The sequence below is a fragment of the Lathyrus oleraceus genome, chromosome 6 (genome assembly GCF_024323335.1).
Source record: "Lathyrus oleraceus cultivar Zhongwan6 chromosome 6, CAAS_Psat_ZW6_1.0, whole genome shotgun sequence".
Classification (NCBI taxonomy): Eukaryota; Viridiplantae; Streptophyta; class Magnoliopsida; order Fabales; family Fabaceae; genus Lathyrus; species Lathyrus oleraceus.
In genome coordinates, this window is record NC_066584.1 from 252,299,073 (window position 1) to 252,315,411 (window position 16,339).

At 34.5% G+C, this 16,339-nt stretch overlaps 1 protein-coding gene across 1 annotated transcript; it reads right to left on the reverse strand.

Moving 5' to 3' along the window:
* Positions 1-8,681: 8,681 nt before the first annotated feature.
* On the reverse strand, positions 8,682-10,278 carry LOC127092314 (peptidyl-prolyl cis-trans isomerase CYP21-4). The gene is made up of 6 exons (XM_051031155.1): positions 10,006-10,278; positions 9,891-9,941; positions 9,707-9,792; positions 9,347-9,472; positions 9,070-9,220; positions 8,682-8,964 (listed from the first exon to the last, which is right to left on the reverse strand). The coding sequence occupies exons 1-6, from the start codon at positions 10,186-10,188 to the stop codon at positions 8,878-8,880; spliced, it is 684 nt and encodes a 227-aa protein (XP_050887112.1). The 5' UTR covers positions 10,189-10,278; the 3' UTR covers positions 8,682-8,877.
* Between the last annotated feature and the right edge of the window lie 6,061 nt (positions 10,279-16,339).

Consider the following 16,339-nt stretch of genomic DNA (forward strand, 5'->3'; position numbering starts at 1 on the left):
ATGGAAACAAAATTCAAGAACATGGCATAACATAGTGTGACACACATTGTCACACTCAACTTGATCACATCATATCTATCAATCCAGAAGCTCAAAATTAGCAAACTATACATCAAAATCACCAGGAAAGAGTCAAGAATGTGCATATAAAATTTCAAGCATTTTGGATAAGGCATCACTATTTTATGAATGAAAGAGTGAGCATGGTGCACAAAAGACACATTCAAACAATCCCTAGGCATTTAATTTTTCCACACGTGCACAAAAATATTAAAAATCACCAAAAAAGACTAAACATCACAAGGAGAATGGTGAGAAAAGTCTCATCAAATTTGGATTAAAAATGAATGACTTATGAATTTTCTAAGATGCAAGATCAAAATGAAATAAAAAAAGAAAAAAAGAAATGAAATATGAAATGAATTAATGTCACAATGGCAAATGCGTAAATATGAGGCAACGAAGCTAAAACGCGGCGTTTCAATTTAATCGTTGGCAGCACGCGATTGGTTGTAAGGCGCGGTAAACACCAAATTTGAACACAGGCCAAGCAAACAAGATCAAACACAACTGGAAACGCATTCTTGGAGTGTTCATCAACATCATCACTTCCAGAAATCATCATGAACAAATTTCAACCAAAATGAGCAAATGATATATCAATGGAATCATCATTCAATGTACATCATGGATATGAACTTAATTTGACTTAACTCTAACTACACAACATGAATCGATCAAAACAACATTTGAACATCAAACTTTAATTCCAGATCTCTTCCTTAATACTCAACCAAATTCAACGATTCAAAGTTCATGCTACTCTACGTTGAGAGATCTATCAAAGCCATATCATAGCTTGAGCAATTATCGAGGTCGAATTCTAACCTTATGATGATGGCAGTGATGAATTCGTGTGTTTCCAAGTCCAAAAGTTGAAAACAGATACAGTTTGAAGCTTAGGAAGGTGAATGGAAGAGGCTTTGTAGCTCCAGCATGCTCCAGTTCCAAAATCCTTCAAGATGCCATGGATGATGAATGTGATAACAGTCACGATTCAGCAAGCCCCGCTTTGATCTTGTTGCAAACAGTTCTTCACAAGTGATTATAGAAGATGGATCAAGCAAGAATACACACTATGGATGATGAATTTGCAATGAAAAATGATGAAAAAGTGTGAAAAAGTTTTGAGAAAATTGAGAGAATTGTGATGAAAAGTTTGTTAGATCTGAAAAGTGAATTGTGATTATGCATTTTCTGTTATGATTAATGTTTTATACCACATGCTAATCCAAGTGCTAATCACAATTAACAAAATCCAAGTGAAATTAGCAAAGTGAGTTTTTCATGTCAAATGGCCAAAATGTCCTTTTCCAATTCAGCCAATGTAACAGTACAAAACCAGTTGGAACAAGTCATATTTGATGTTTATGATGTGTTGCAATTGGTCTTGTATGCAAATGCCTTGTATTTTGGAAATTGACCTTTTTTCCCACCAATTTTTAAATGGTTCACTTGAAAAATGGACTTTTGCTGTGATGATTTTTGATGAAATGTGATGATGCATCATGAAAGTACATGTCAAATGTGGTTTGCTCAAAGAAAAATCACCCAATTTGGCCTTTCCATTCAAAAGTTATGCCACCTTGAATTTCAACATTTTCTGAAAATAATTTGATCATAACTTGCCAACCACACATGAGAAATGAGTGTTCTTGGACTTTTTGGAAAGGTGAGAGCAAGATCTACAACTTTCATGTTGCACAAAATTTCATTTGAAGCATTTTTGGATACGTAATTTTGAGGTGAAAAACTTTCCATTTTTGGCAATTTTGAATTACAAGTCACTTTCTATTTTTGGAAAGTTTCCATCTGACTTTATTTTCTTCATTCTTGATGTTTGAAATGCCAAATGAAACTTGTTTAGACATGAAAGAAGTGTCTCTAACTCTCTCCCACCTCCAAATCCATAAAATCAGGCACAGTTGACCACAGTTGACTTTTCTAATTGATAGATGAATTTGGCTATGCACTGATCAAGTTGAGCCTCAAACTCCTGATGAAATGGCTCCAAAATGAAACCCTAGCTTCCATAAGCTCCATACAACCATGAAATGATCCCCATATCCATTGAAAACCCCATCTCCTTGCCAATCCCTGACTGGCCCAATGTAGATGATTCAACTGATTAGGGTTGACCAGTGGTCAAAACCCTAATCCCAAGGTATCTGATCAATCTCTTGATGATGACAAAACCATGATGATGATGATGTACCCTTTCCACCAAGATGAAGCTCAATCTCCTTGAGAATCAAAAAACCCTAATTGGAATCACCAACCCTCAGATGATTAATGATCAATTCAATGAAACCCTCAGCTTGCATCTTAACCTCTCTTATCTTCTGACCAAGACTTAGGAGGATGACTTGCTTATGTTGCCACATGATATGCAAATATGCAATTCCTAATGACCTAATAAATGCAATGCAATATGTTAAGCTAGTCCCAAGAGAGGAGGGCAAATTTTGAGGTGTTACACTATCCTTCTTTAGCTTTGGACAATCATTTATGTAGTGTCCAGGCTCTTTACACTCATAACACGTTACTTCCTTGTTGGGTCTGCCTCTGGTGGTTGAATATGGACGGTCTCCCTTCTTTTTGGGCCTTTTGAAGTTATTCTGTCTCTTTCTCCAGAGTCATCAGCTTCTTCCTCTTCAGCTTGATAGGCTTTGTTCCTTTATGGCCTTCTTCTTTCTCATCTTGACTTTAGAGAAACAAATTTTCTCTTCTCCTGAGGTTCATCTTCTTCTAGCTCTATTTCATGACTTCTGAGAGAGCTGATAAGCTCTTTAACACTTATGTTGTTCAGATTCTTGGACAACTTCAAAGCCGTAACCACATGTCTCCACTTCTTGGGAAGACTTCTGATTATCTTCTTGACGTGATCCATTGTAGTATATCCTTTGTCCATAACATTGAGTCCTTCAACCAAGGTTTGGAACCTTGATAACATCAATTCAACAACTTCATCATCTTCCATTCTGAAGGCTTCATACTTTTGGATTAAGGCCAAAACCTTAGTCTCTTTAACTTTGTTGTTGCCTTCGTGCATCATTTTCAAGGAGTCAAAAATATCTTTGGTTGTTTCCCTGTTGGTTATATACTCGTACTCGTTGTAGGAAATAACGTTTAACATAATGGTTCTAGCTTTATGGTGATTATTGAAATCACGCTTCTGATTCTGCATCTTGGAATAGGAATACCAATTGCAGAGATGGGTAGCTCATAATCATTTGTAACCATATTCCAGAGATCAACATCGTAGCCTAGGAAGAAACTCTCAATTTTGTCCTTCCAGTATTCAAATTTTTCTCCATAAAAACAAGAGGTTTTACGTTGTAGCTATCTCTTTCATTTGTGTTAGCCATGAAATTTTTCTCACCCTAGGTCTATCTACACGGTTAAGTGTTTGATTCAAAAATTAATAACATAGTCGAAGCTCTGATACCAATTAAAGGCAGGGAAAAACAAGAAAGGGGGGTTTGAATTGTTTTCACAGAAATTAAAATATTTTCGCAACAACACACGCAAAGAAGAAATAATAACAACACAAACGATTTATCATGGTTCGCTTGAAAATCAAAGTTACTCCATTCCAACCGACCAAGGTGATTTCACCTTCCATAAGGACTTAATCCACTAATCTCAATAGATTGCAATGTTCGTCTAAGGGTTCAACAACTTATTAGTCCTCTCAAGTCTACAAACCTAAACAAGTCACTTAAGGAATCAAAAACAATTACAAGAATTACAAAGTGTTTCGCTAGATGCTTCTAGATAAGAAGGATAGACATAATTTAAGAACAGTGAAAGATAATCACACAATATTGAGCAACAACTCTTGTATGGAAACTTTTTCTTGAGCAACAATTTAAGAACAGTGAAAGATAATCACACAATATTGAGCAACAACTCTTGTATGGAAACTTTTTCTTGAGCAACAATTTAAGAACAGTGAAAGATAATCACATAATTTAAGAACAGTGAAAGATAATCACACAATATTGAGCAACAACTCTAATATTGGCAAGTTGTAAAGAGACCCTTATATAGCACTTGAGATAATACCGTTGGGAGGAATCAATAAAGATTTCGTGCCAGCTGTGGGAGTCAAATGTAATAAATTCCTTGTCCTTTCCATAGTAGACTAGGAGTATAATCAAATGTTTCCTTAAAAGGATTGTACTACATTTTGAATGCTTCCGGCTTAAGTTTCTGACCAGGGGACATATGATGGCGTGTTTCTGAGCATGTGTCAGAGTGAGGTGAGCATGATCAGAGTCTTCAGATATATCTTTCAAGAATCTTAAGATAGAGTCTTCAAATATCTCTTTGAAGAGTCTTTAAATAAAGTTCTCAAAATCATATCATCATAGCCTGAACTTCAGAGTCAGATTCTTTAGGTGATTGTTCCTTAGATGCATTCTGTTCAGAGTCATATGTTATTTCTCTTTGTGTTGGGTCAACGCTTCTGGACTACTTCAGATGCCAAATATTAGTTTCTTAAGAATTCGAAGGTAACTTATCATAGTCATTTCAACTTAGAATCCTGCACACTTAAGAAAACTATTAGGGTAACAAATTGTTTCATTCTTTGTTATCATCAAAATTAAGAGATACATTGGAGAATCAAAATATTGTTCTAACACAGGCAAAATGCAATGCTGCAACGCAAACACAAGCGAAAAGAGATATGTTATTAATATATCAAATGAAAAACCAACGACATAATGACATATCAATGATGTCGATTCCACAGATTTACCATATTTAAACACAACAAAACAACAACAACAACACCCAAACAATATATATTTTGACTATTTTCAACAGTGTTACATCAATATTACAACATCTCAAACATAAATGAAATCGAAAAAGCCAACCAAACGCAATGAACCGATACCGGAAACACGAAATAGAAACAAACAAAACCAAACAAAAATCGGAATGAATAATACAAGAAAAAAACATACGAAAAAAAAATACAAGTTACTGTTGTTGTTGTCTTGTCAGAAACAAAGCTCAAAGTTATCGGTTGCTGCTGTTGTTGAAAACATTGCTGTTATCCGAGTTGTTATGTGACGCGAGAAAGGTGTTATTGAGTCGAAAACGTTGAAACAATGGATAATTTATAACTGTCAAACATTGAGTTATTGAAGATGAGTTTGAGCTTGTTGGAATGAGCATACATGACAACGGTTAGGTGGAGTTCTTCAGACGATTTTAAGTGAGTTTCGTTTGACGGTTGGTTTGTCGAACAATACAGTGAGGGCGGAGTTTACACAGAGTGAATGAGAAAGAACGTGAGAGCTTTTCGTGGGTGGTTTTCATGGCAATGGTGTGAGGCGGACAAATGAAGAACAATGATGGAGATCAAGGAAGTGTACTGACTGATGGAGGGAAAAGATGAAATGAGTGAGAGAGGTGGCTCACGACCGTGTATGGTGGTGGGTGAGGAACAAGGTGGTCCGGTCTTTGTAATGGTGTTTACAATGCAGAAATGGATTTGTAGGGAGGAGAGTCGTGGTGTTTAGAGGTGTTGATGTTGGATGGTTGGCGACGAAGGATAAATTGTAGCGGATGTGAAAAAAATAAGTTGAGGAATAATAGAGGGAGCCGATGCGTCCTTTGCTGATGGAAGAAAAAGAAGAAAAATTTGAAAAAATCGCTCCCTCTTTTTTCAGATATCCGCCCCTTCTCTCAATTTTTTTTTTGAAATTCAACAATCCCCTAGAGGAAAAGTGTTGCATGGTTTCGGTTAGTCCTCCATCTTCAGAAACATAAATAATATATATACGAGAATACTAGGGTTACTTAATTTTAAAAAAAGAACCAAAAATACCCTATTAGACTATTGTTTAGTGACAAAATGAATATCAAAAACAAAATCGAAATAAAATTAAATTATTCTAAATAATTGAAAATGAATCAAAACAAAAACATAGAAAACTTATTTAACTATTACAAACATTTTGACAAAGAAAATAAAAGTAAAAGGAGTAAAAAAGAATGAAAGTTGGGCACAAAAATTCTCGAAAAATTAAAATTAATGCACTAAAATGATCAACGCGAAATAAACCTCTGGAAAACAGACAGGTTTTGATTAGATTTTGAAGTAAAAAATGCCCAGTTGAAAAGGCTCAAGCTGATCAAAATGTGACCGCAAAAAGAATAAAAAAAACAAAATGAGCACGCCAAGTTAAACTAAGTGAGCCATAGATTAATAAAACTGACGCTTGTAAGCTTGATCTCAAAGTTTTTCGCCCGCTAATTTAACATACATTTGAGAAATGATTCAACCGATCTGTTAGTAAAACCAAAAGTTTGTTGTGGTCGATATTTTAGGCATTATGCAAGATGAAATGAATGTTATGCTATGTAAATGATGCGAATGTTATGATAAACGTATCGATTCGATGATTCAGGATCAAAATTGGGGTGTGAGATGCGTAACATAAGATGAATGTGTTGGAAGCTTGCAAAGGTAAGGGAAATATTTTATTGGGATTTTGCAATGTTTGTGCGCCTCATAGGGAAGTTGTGTGATGCTTGTGTGCCCAGATGAAGATGTATGATGATTGTGTGCCCAATTGGGGATGTTTGATGCTTATTTTCCTAGTTAAGGATGTGTGATGATTGTGTGCCCAATTAGGGATCTTTGATGCTTGTTTGCCCATTTGAGGATGCATGGTGTATGTGTTCCCAGTTTGGGGATGTTTGATGCTTGTTTGCCCAGTTAAGGATGTTTGATGCTTGTGTTCCCAATTAGGGATTTGTAATTATTGTGTGTCTAGTTGAAGATAAACCACACTTGTGTACTCAGTTGAGGTTTTGTAATGCTTGTATGCCTAGTTGGGGACATGCAATGCTGATGTGCCCAGGCGGGGATGCGTGTTTACGCTATGATGCTAAATTTGTGAATGTGCTTTCATATGATTTTGAATAAATATATGAATTGACTAGTGAGAAATGATTATGATGCATTTGCATATATGTGGTATGTGTATGCCAGGTGGGTTACACAAGATATGTCGGTTGCACCATTAAATACTTATGTTGTGATACATATATATGTTCATGCATCTCATAGTACGTGTTAGTCAGATGGGACTTCACGTGGTGTGATTATCGGAAATGAATCCACCTTAATCCTACGGGATTTATTGATTCGATGCTAGTCAGGTGGATTAGTCATCAAGCGGAGGTGCCTCATTGTGTGTCATATTGACCACAAAAATTAGTAAGAGGTGCATACGACACTTTGCGGAGCGCTTAATTCTAGAATCATATGCATGTGATATTGCTAAGTGGGTGTATCACACCTGTAAAGTCTACATTAGGCTGTTTGTGGATTGCCAAATGTGTTGAAATAGATGACGTGAATATATATATATATATATATATATATATATATATATATATATATATATATATATATATATATATATATATATATATATATTGTACTTGCATGTGTGTAGTGTTTCATATATACTATTTTTAGATCGTAACCTTATACTATTATTGTGGAATGGGCTGAATGCCCAAGATTGTTAGTAGTTGTGATTTTTAGGGTATCATTATGTTCTAAAGATTTAGAAGACGTGAATGTCTTTGACGATCGAAATCATCGAGGCATAATGTCATAGCGAGTCATTGGTATTAAGTCATCTTTAACTTAGAGTTCAAAATCTACTTAAAATTATGTTTGATAGTGTTGTCTACGAATGGTATTTTAATTATGTTGTTAAAGTATAATCCTAACCTGTGTAATTGGTATTAACCTTTACTTGATGTCAAATACTTTGTATGAAGATATATTCAGATGGTCAAATTATTTTATAATCTTAGGTATTTCTCTTATCCTAGTTATGGAAAAAAGTTTAGACATAAAAGCTTTTACATTGATTTTAATAATTTTTAAAAGACATTTGTTTAAAAAGAAATAAAAAATACTCCTGTTATTAAAAATTGGGATATTACACATCCCATAAAATAGAATGGGAAGACTATTTCCCAAAAAGAAGTTCTTCGCATTGGCTCTAACTAATTTGGTCTAAGCCTAACAAATAATTCAAGCACACTTCAAATAACCTTCCATGAAGTCACCCTACCCATATCACCACATATTTAAACTAATCTTTTTATCTATCAATTGAAAATATCTTGCGCTTTATATTAACTATTACCCCTCCGATGACTAAAATATTTATATAATTAAAATTTAAGAAGGATGTTAATCTAAATGATAACATTGGATGTCATCGTAAGGATCTCTTTCAATTTCAATTTAATTAGAAGTTATATGTTGGAATTCAATATTAAATACACTAACAATTTTAAACTTTTTTAAGAAATTTTTTTCCATTGTAATTTTTCTTAATTTGAATAGTATAAGAAGTTACATGCACCGAATATTCAATTTATAAAAGAGAGTGTTAGACTTTTTTTATATATTTTTTATACAATAATAATAATGTATAAAGTTATGTATTTGTCAAATAGTATAAATTTAATAGAGGTAAGATCGAAAAGTAGTCAATAGTGTATGTAAAATTTAAAAAAAATGTTAAAAAGATACAATATACTGTATATAGAAAAAAAGTGACTCTTATAACTAGAAAAAGAGGAAATACATTTTTATTTTATTTTAAATGAAAAATGTGAATTCAGCCTCATTAAAGAATTACAAAAATAGATTACAAAGCCAATCATTTTCGGCATATACCTAAAATGGCTATAAATTGAAAAAACACAAGGTACATGATTAAAAGAATTATGAGTTGTTGAGCTATTGATTCAGATAGAGATCTTTCACATCATTTGTCTAAGATCTACATCAATTATGCCAATAGAAAGTTTTGGTTGATAATGTTCATCAGTATCCACTTCTTCAATTTCCTGCATAGGATTGATTGTGAAATGAAAACTATCAATATCATGTAATCATATAACACAATATTAATTTTCAACAAAAAGTTTGCAAGCACAAGAAAATTCAGTTACCTGAACTACATCCTCTCCCTTTACGACCCGACCGAAAATAATAAGTTTCTCGTTTAGATCGGGTATTGGTGCCGTCGTGATGAAAATATCAAATCCTTTGTTGATGTATTTGCCCTTGGAAGTTCCAAGCATGAACGCTTCGTGTTTCATACTATAGTTAATCGTCACGATATTTAGTACGATTAGAAAAAACTACGCGATTCTTAGGTAGATCATCGGTATAATGGTCTAAGGATATCATAAATATTGAATTGTGAAAACAAAGAATAAGAAAAACCTTGTATATTTCTTCCCTCTCATGTTCCAATCATCTGTAGATCCTGTCCCTTTGTTATGACTTGCTTGAATAACATAGTGCTTAATTACTTGGTGGAAAAGCATCCCCTTGAAGTGTCCCTTTTGACTGAAAAAAGAATTATAGTTAAGGATGAAAGTTTACTTTTACACAGCCGGTTTTTTAGGGAATGAAAGACAAATTACCACACATATCTTATTAAATCGCAGTTAAATAAAATATCATAAAAAAATTGTCTGTTTAAACCGTAGTTAAATATGACATTTAATTGTTTTGTCATTGTTAAACCGAGATTTATCTACGGAGAGTCTTCAAAAACCCTGAAGACATAGAAGTACTCACCATAAATCAATGAATTCATCAACAACTTCAGGAACACTTTCCTTGTAAAGTTCCATTATTATAGAACCTTTAGATGTTCTAAAAACCTGTAACATTGAGTAGCCATTTTATGAGATAGAATTCTAAAAAACTAATTTCAATTGTTGAGCATTCTAAACATCGCCAAAAAATCAATTGAACATACAGCATATCCAGGTAGATCAGATTTCTTGGATTCCACAGAAAGATTTTCATCCTACAGAAAAGTAGTCTCGGTAAGAAATCTATAAATCATTAGTACAATTAATGAATATCTATACCTCAAAGACTGATGCCTGGTTCTTCTCGAGTCGAATGGACCAGTATCTGAATGTAGCAAAGAGGAAAAACACAAATATGACAAGAATCAAAAAGTAAAACATCAAAGGCATTGGATTCATGTGATAAGGTCCCTTCTTTCTTTTGCTTTGTTGCAACAAAGCTTGAGGCTTGAACCTCCCCATTTAGCCTAATAGAAAAATGTGAGAATCTGAAGAGGGAAATGTGAGAGAATGGAGCAAAAATGTGGTGGATTTATGAGAAGGAAGCAACAAGAGAAAAAGATGAAGAAAGAACATCATGAAAATGTGTACTTGTTTTCGAATGAGACAGGAACAAAGTTTGAAAGATGTTTTCGCTCTAATTTATGATATTGAAAACACATAGCTACCGTTTTGCTTTGCAGTGTCGTTTTACCCTTTTTCTTTCCCAAAAAATAGGGGCTAGTTTATTCTTGCTCGATCATATTTGTGAAATACTAACCCCTTCTCCTATCACCATTACAAAAGAAAAGTAAAATTTGAAAGTAACTTTGTTTTTACAAATCTGTCGGAGCAAAAGTGAGTAAGAAATTTCTAGTGAACTTAAAATTCAAAAATTTCGAAATAGAAATAGATTCGTGCAAAGTGGAATTCGACTATAGAAAATTCTAACAAACTCATATTGTGATTTGTTGTGGCATTAATTAACTAAAAGTACATGAAGTTAGGTAGAAACTCAAGTGTTCATATCATAGAAAAATGTTATATTAAGCAGCCCAATAAGACCAATTTAACTTAGAGGCTCAATTTAAATTCTATGCCTATTTAAGTTGATGAACACATGTATTCTCAGTAGGCGCCACTCCATTCCAACGACCTCCCACACGAGACGCCACATTCATCAAAGACGATTCTAACCATCATTTTATATAAGTATGATTCTACGTCACACCAAGGCATGATTTGACTGCACATTTGTAAGTTTCATTTCTCTACCCTTGCTGATTTAAGTATTGAAGTGTTAATCTTACAGGTACGTCCACTTCTTTGGTCATCAAAGACTTCCACTGTCTTGCCGAATGCCTTTCATTGTGGACTTCACTCATCTATTACCTATTTTTTTTGTTCCGTTCTAGAATAATGGCGTTTTGTTGAAATCGTCTCTTTATTCTCACAAAACTCCACACTAGATTTCTCTGATCTCTTCAACTGCATTTCCACAACCATTTCTTTTAACCGATCTGGTCATCATTAGCTTTTACAACCCTCGCCATGATAGCCTCCAAAGCAATGTCTGATCAACCTACCAGGCACTTCAAGATGTCGTATCACTGTAATATAATAAGCAAATAATTATTTGCTTGAAATAACCACTATAACATACCAATTTCCTCAAAAATCCCTAGCTCAATTTTGGGGATTTAAATTAGGAGTGTGATGTGTTATGATTTTGTAGAAATGAGGGAAGTATGTGGGTTTGTCTATGGGGTGTTGGTGAAAATGGTTGCTTGGGACCATTGAAAAAGTTAAGTGTGCATAGTGTAATGATGGTGTTAAGGAAAGATCGGTGGTGGTGGAGATGAGGTGGCTAAGTGAATAGTGGGGTTGCTTTTGTGTGGGTCAAGGAAGTGATAAAATTTTCAGAGCTAGTAGGGTTCAAGGGTGAGGAAGATATAACCACATGAACTCTATTTAAGATGAGGGCGATGCCATGACAAAAAACTGTTGAGTCATTATCGATATGAATATGGAAAATTTGACATCCATACGCTCATCAATATTGTTATTCAGCTGACCTAGTTGTTGAACCATGTTTTGATTATTGACTTTCATGGTTGTTTCAAGGTTAACTTGTGGGTCAAAATGAGATTATCAAGCTAGTGGTTTGTTGCTTGAATGACATAAACACTTTTTAGCACCATTACACTTCAAATAAAACTATTTATATTTAGCTCCATGTCCCTAATCACTTATGTTTAAGTTGATTAAGTAAGCATATGTCAACTAGTTATTTAACCATATTAGTTCTTGATATCCATTTACTAAGCATTACCACAACTTAATAAACTGGTATTTAACCATAAGTTTATAAGGCTCAAAATTAAACATATAGCATAATAACATAATAACTGAACATGCAAAAAAAAAAAAACAATCACATTCAAAAGACTACATGAGCATTGAACCTCTCATGTTTCAACACAAGAGTTTTAGCTCACGGTGAGCTTAGCAATAAATATAGATTAAGAATTCCGATTATACTTTTCTATAATATTAATGAAAATATAAACCTAGGAAATCAATATAAAATCACAAGCAGTCTTCAAAATTTAGGTGACCTTTGGTGTAATGTCTCTTAGCTTCAACTTTGCAACACCAATGAAAATGGGCTAAGATGGATGGAAAAGCGTAACAAATTCTTCCTAATTCTTATGCTCTTTTTATATAAGGTTTATTTTTCCTTATACAACTCATCCCTTGGTAATTAGGCTAGCCCCATTCATGAATTACGGGTTAGATCAAAGAATAAGGCATAATCCTTTGTGCTTAATTACTACAATAATTCACTTGTGCACATGATGGACGTCTTACTTGTCATTTTCAGTACAACTTTTTATCCATATCTAAATCTTCCATCTCAACACAAAATCATTCCTCTTAAATACCTTAAGTCTCAACTGCTACTAGGGATTCGTAAATTTATTCAACCTCTTTTGACATTTAAGTCTGTTGATATAACACACATGCTTCCTATCATGATGTAATACCCCAAAATTTATCCTCCATTTCTTATATTTTTTCTTAAGTTTAATTTTCGTACATAGCATCATATCATGCATCATCATGACCATTTCATTTGGTCATTGGCTCACAAGCATGGCCACACTCTTTGGATTAATCTTAACATTAGGGTTTTTACTTTTGTTTACTTGTTAACTAACCAAGCATCATCGAAGAGTGGTACTTGTTTATTCCTATGTTCATGTAGGTTATCATGCCTCAAAGCAACACAAAAAAATGGTCGTTTTGGTGAAGGAAGATGCAAGTTGTGGTTTATTGATTCAAGAGTGGTTCATGTGTTTATTTTCATGCCATTTCACTAATTCTTCAAGCCATCCTCAAGCTCATTCAAGCCCTAATCAAGTTTTCTTCAAGGGAGGATATTTCCATAATCATTTTGGCTTGGGATGCAAGAATATTTCAAGTTTGCACAAAGTTGGCACAAGTTTGGTTGATCTAATTTGCAAGTATGGCTCACTTTTGGTCCAAAACCCATAATTTCTTCAATTTTCAACAAATTGACAAGATTCTTTGAGCCAAATTTCCCTAATGAGTTCGTCTACAAATTTTCTTCAAGGCTCAATCATCAATTCAAACTCTAAAGACCTCAATTTTGGAAATGGCTAAGTGGCCAAACTAGGTCAAAACCTTGTCATGACCCCCACTTGGCAGCCATGCCATTTTCAGCTCAAGTACCCTTTTGATCCCATTCTTTTTGCATATTGTTAACCTTATGTCAAATATCATTTATCCCAATTTTTTCTCAAAATTCAAGAGGGAATCAAAAGTTATGGTGTCATGAACTTGGGACCTCAAGATGCCCAAAGTGTGCCAAGACTGCTTGACCTAGAATGTATGTCACGACCTCAACTTTCAACACTTTAAATTTTCTTCTCAAGCCTTCTTTTGAGTTGGTTCGTTTTGCATTCAATTCATTGCAATGAGATGAACATTTGGCACGAAGAAAATCAGGAAATGCACGAGGGAATCTCATTTGTCCTAAGCTCAAACATGGTGCCATGGACTCTGCATTTCACGCATTGACCTGAAACTTGTAATCACTCATGCTTCAATATGGGACCACCACGCATGTGCAAACTTGCTTGTGTTGACAAAACACATAGGATGGAGTGTAAAACGACCAGGTTTCATGCCCAAGTCACACTTTTCACCTTTGTTTTCACACGGATTGCAAATCACGATTTTCCCACTCCAATCACACGAATTCAGATCCATTGCACACGTGTGAGCTGCTCAACACTTTCCCTATAAATAGAGGAAGTTTTTTCCTTCATTTCAAGCTTTGAAAGCCAAAGAAACTCTGAAATCATTTAAGCCTGATACCTCAAATAACCAGTCGACCATTTCTTCGATTCAAGCTCTTTTAACTTCAAATCTCCACCTAGAGTCCTTTATCGACACCTTATGAAGCTACCTGAAGCATTACTTTGGCTTGGAACTCCTTGGAACCAGATCTCCAAATCCACAATTCTGGACCTTCGAATATCTAACTGAGAAGGTTGTTACGAGTTAAATTCTTGAGAAAACAAGTTACCACACTCTTTACCTTACTCCACTGATCAAAATCCCTCACTTTCTTGGAATTTATCTTGCGTATTCATTGTCATACCCTCAATTTTACCCTATCTCCACATCACCCTCATTAACCCTAATTAATGATCCTCCATCCCACACATGTTATCTCATATGCATTTGTACTTAATGATCCATAATGTCCCACAAACCAAAGGCGTATGGTTCATGTGTGAAGCTTAATACCCTCTGATCATGTTGAGGTGTGCCCAAGCCACCTTAACCCTAATATCTATCCTCAAACATCCAATAAGCTTGGAGGATCATTCAAGATATCTCACTCACTCTCCAAACTCAATTTGGATGGTGAGTCCCTTTTGAGTATACATCAAGATTCATCTGATCATCCAAGGACCCTAACCCTAGCTCTTGACCCTCTTTGTCTTGTACAAGTCATGGTTCACCTTGAATCTTGACCACACCATTGATTACCCCTAAATTCCAAAGTTTGTTCATACCACAATCCTTTGAAACATTTCAATACATCCCTTGCATCATCAAACCTTAATTTGTCTAACCATGGTTCTTGACGAAACTTGTGATTCAAGAAACCCTAATTTGGGCATCCTTTGATCATTGGCCTTACTTCATTTGATAATCTTATCACACCATTACTCATTCAACATCAATCAAAGTCATTTTCAGCCATAATTCACCATTCAAACACTCATTCAGTTCATGTTACAACTACTTGGTTTGGTCGTGAACTTTGGACTTTGAATGCCTTGATTTTGCCCATGAGCTTGACCTAAAATCATCCCACAAATCTCCAAGCCTCATTTTACATCATGATATCATCATATGAGCTTCAAACATCCATCATTATGCCTTGAAAATCAAGAAATCACAAAGTCACATATTTAGGTCAAGTTGGTTGGTCACATTTTGGCAAGAATGACCCATGATTTGGTCCAAAGTCCATAACTTTTTCATTTTGCAAGCTTTTCAATATATTCTTTAAGCCTTTTAATGGTTAAGGATAAACCAAATTCACTCATGAATCTACTAACACCATCATAGCCTTTTAACCTTATTAGTATCTAAGGCTTTAGGAAACATGAATATAAGTAACTTTACTTGATGTCCAAGAAATTAATTGATACTTGTATCACCTTCAAACATCAGTTGTTGGATAGGATAGTTCAACATTTTGTCTAGCATACTACCCAACACAGAGTCACAAACACATTTTTCTTGACCATTCTTCATACCATAAGTTTCACTTATTCAACATATGCTTTCCATTGGCTCTAGCACTTTAAAGATGGCAATATGTTGGAGCATCTTGTAAGACATCATGGTCTTTTCTCCATATATTTTTACCTCTTCATTATTCATCTTTGGCACAATCTTAACTACTTATTCAAACATGTTCTTCTTCCTTATCACACCTGTTGATTGTTTAGGGATCCACAAATAGCAGTTATCTTTGGATTTAGAACCCTTCGTCAAAATTTCACGATCTTTGTTGGTGACAATACTTTTAGGCTTATTGAAGTTCACAGTTAAAAATTGATCACACAATTGGATTATGCTAATCAGGTTATCATTCAAACCTTCTACCAACAGAAAATCTTCAAGCAAACGAAATCAGGATTAATCATTTTTCCTATTCCCTTTATTCTTCTTCAAGATCCTTCACCAAAAGTTACATAGCTATCAGAGTAGGATCTCAACTTTTTAAGATATCTCTTTTCACCAGTTATGTGCCTTGAACATCCATTATAAAATACCAATCTTCTCTTATGGGAACTGTATGAGCTATAAGATAAGTGATAGTTTTCTTGAGTTTCCACACTTTCTTTGCTTGAGTTTTCGCCCCTTTCCTTCTATTGTTTCTTGGATGAATATGAGATTGAGAATATCCATACAGTTTATAGAAAAAGGGTATTATATAGCCATATCTTCCACAATGGTAACACCTCCAAGATTATTTCTTATTGCCTTTGTTGTGAGGGGACACATGTTAAACGGGATGCTG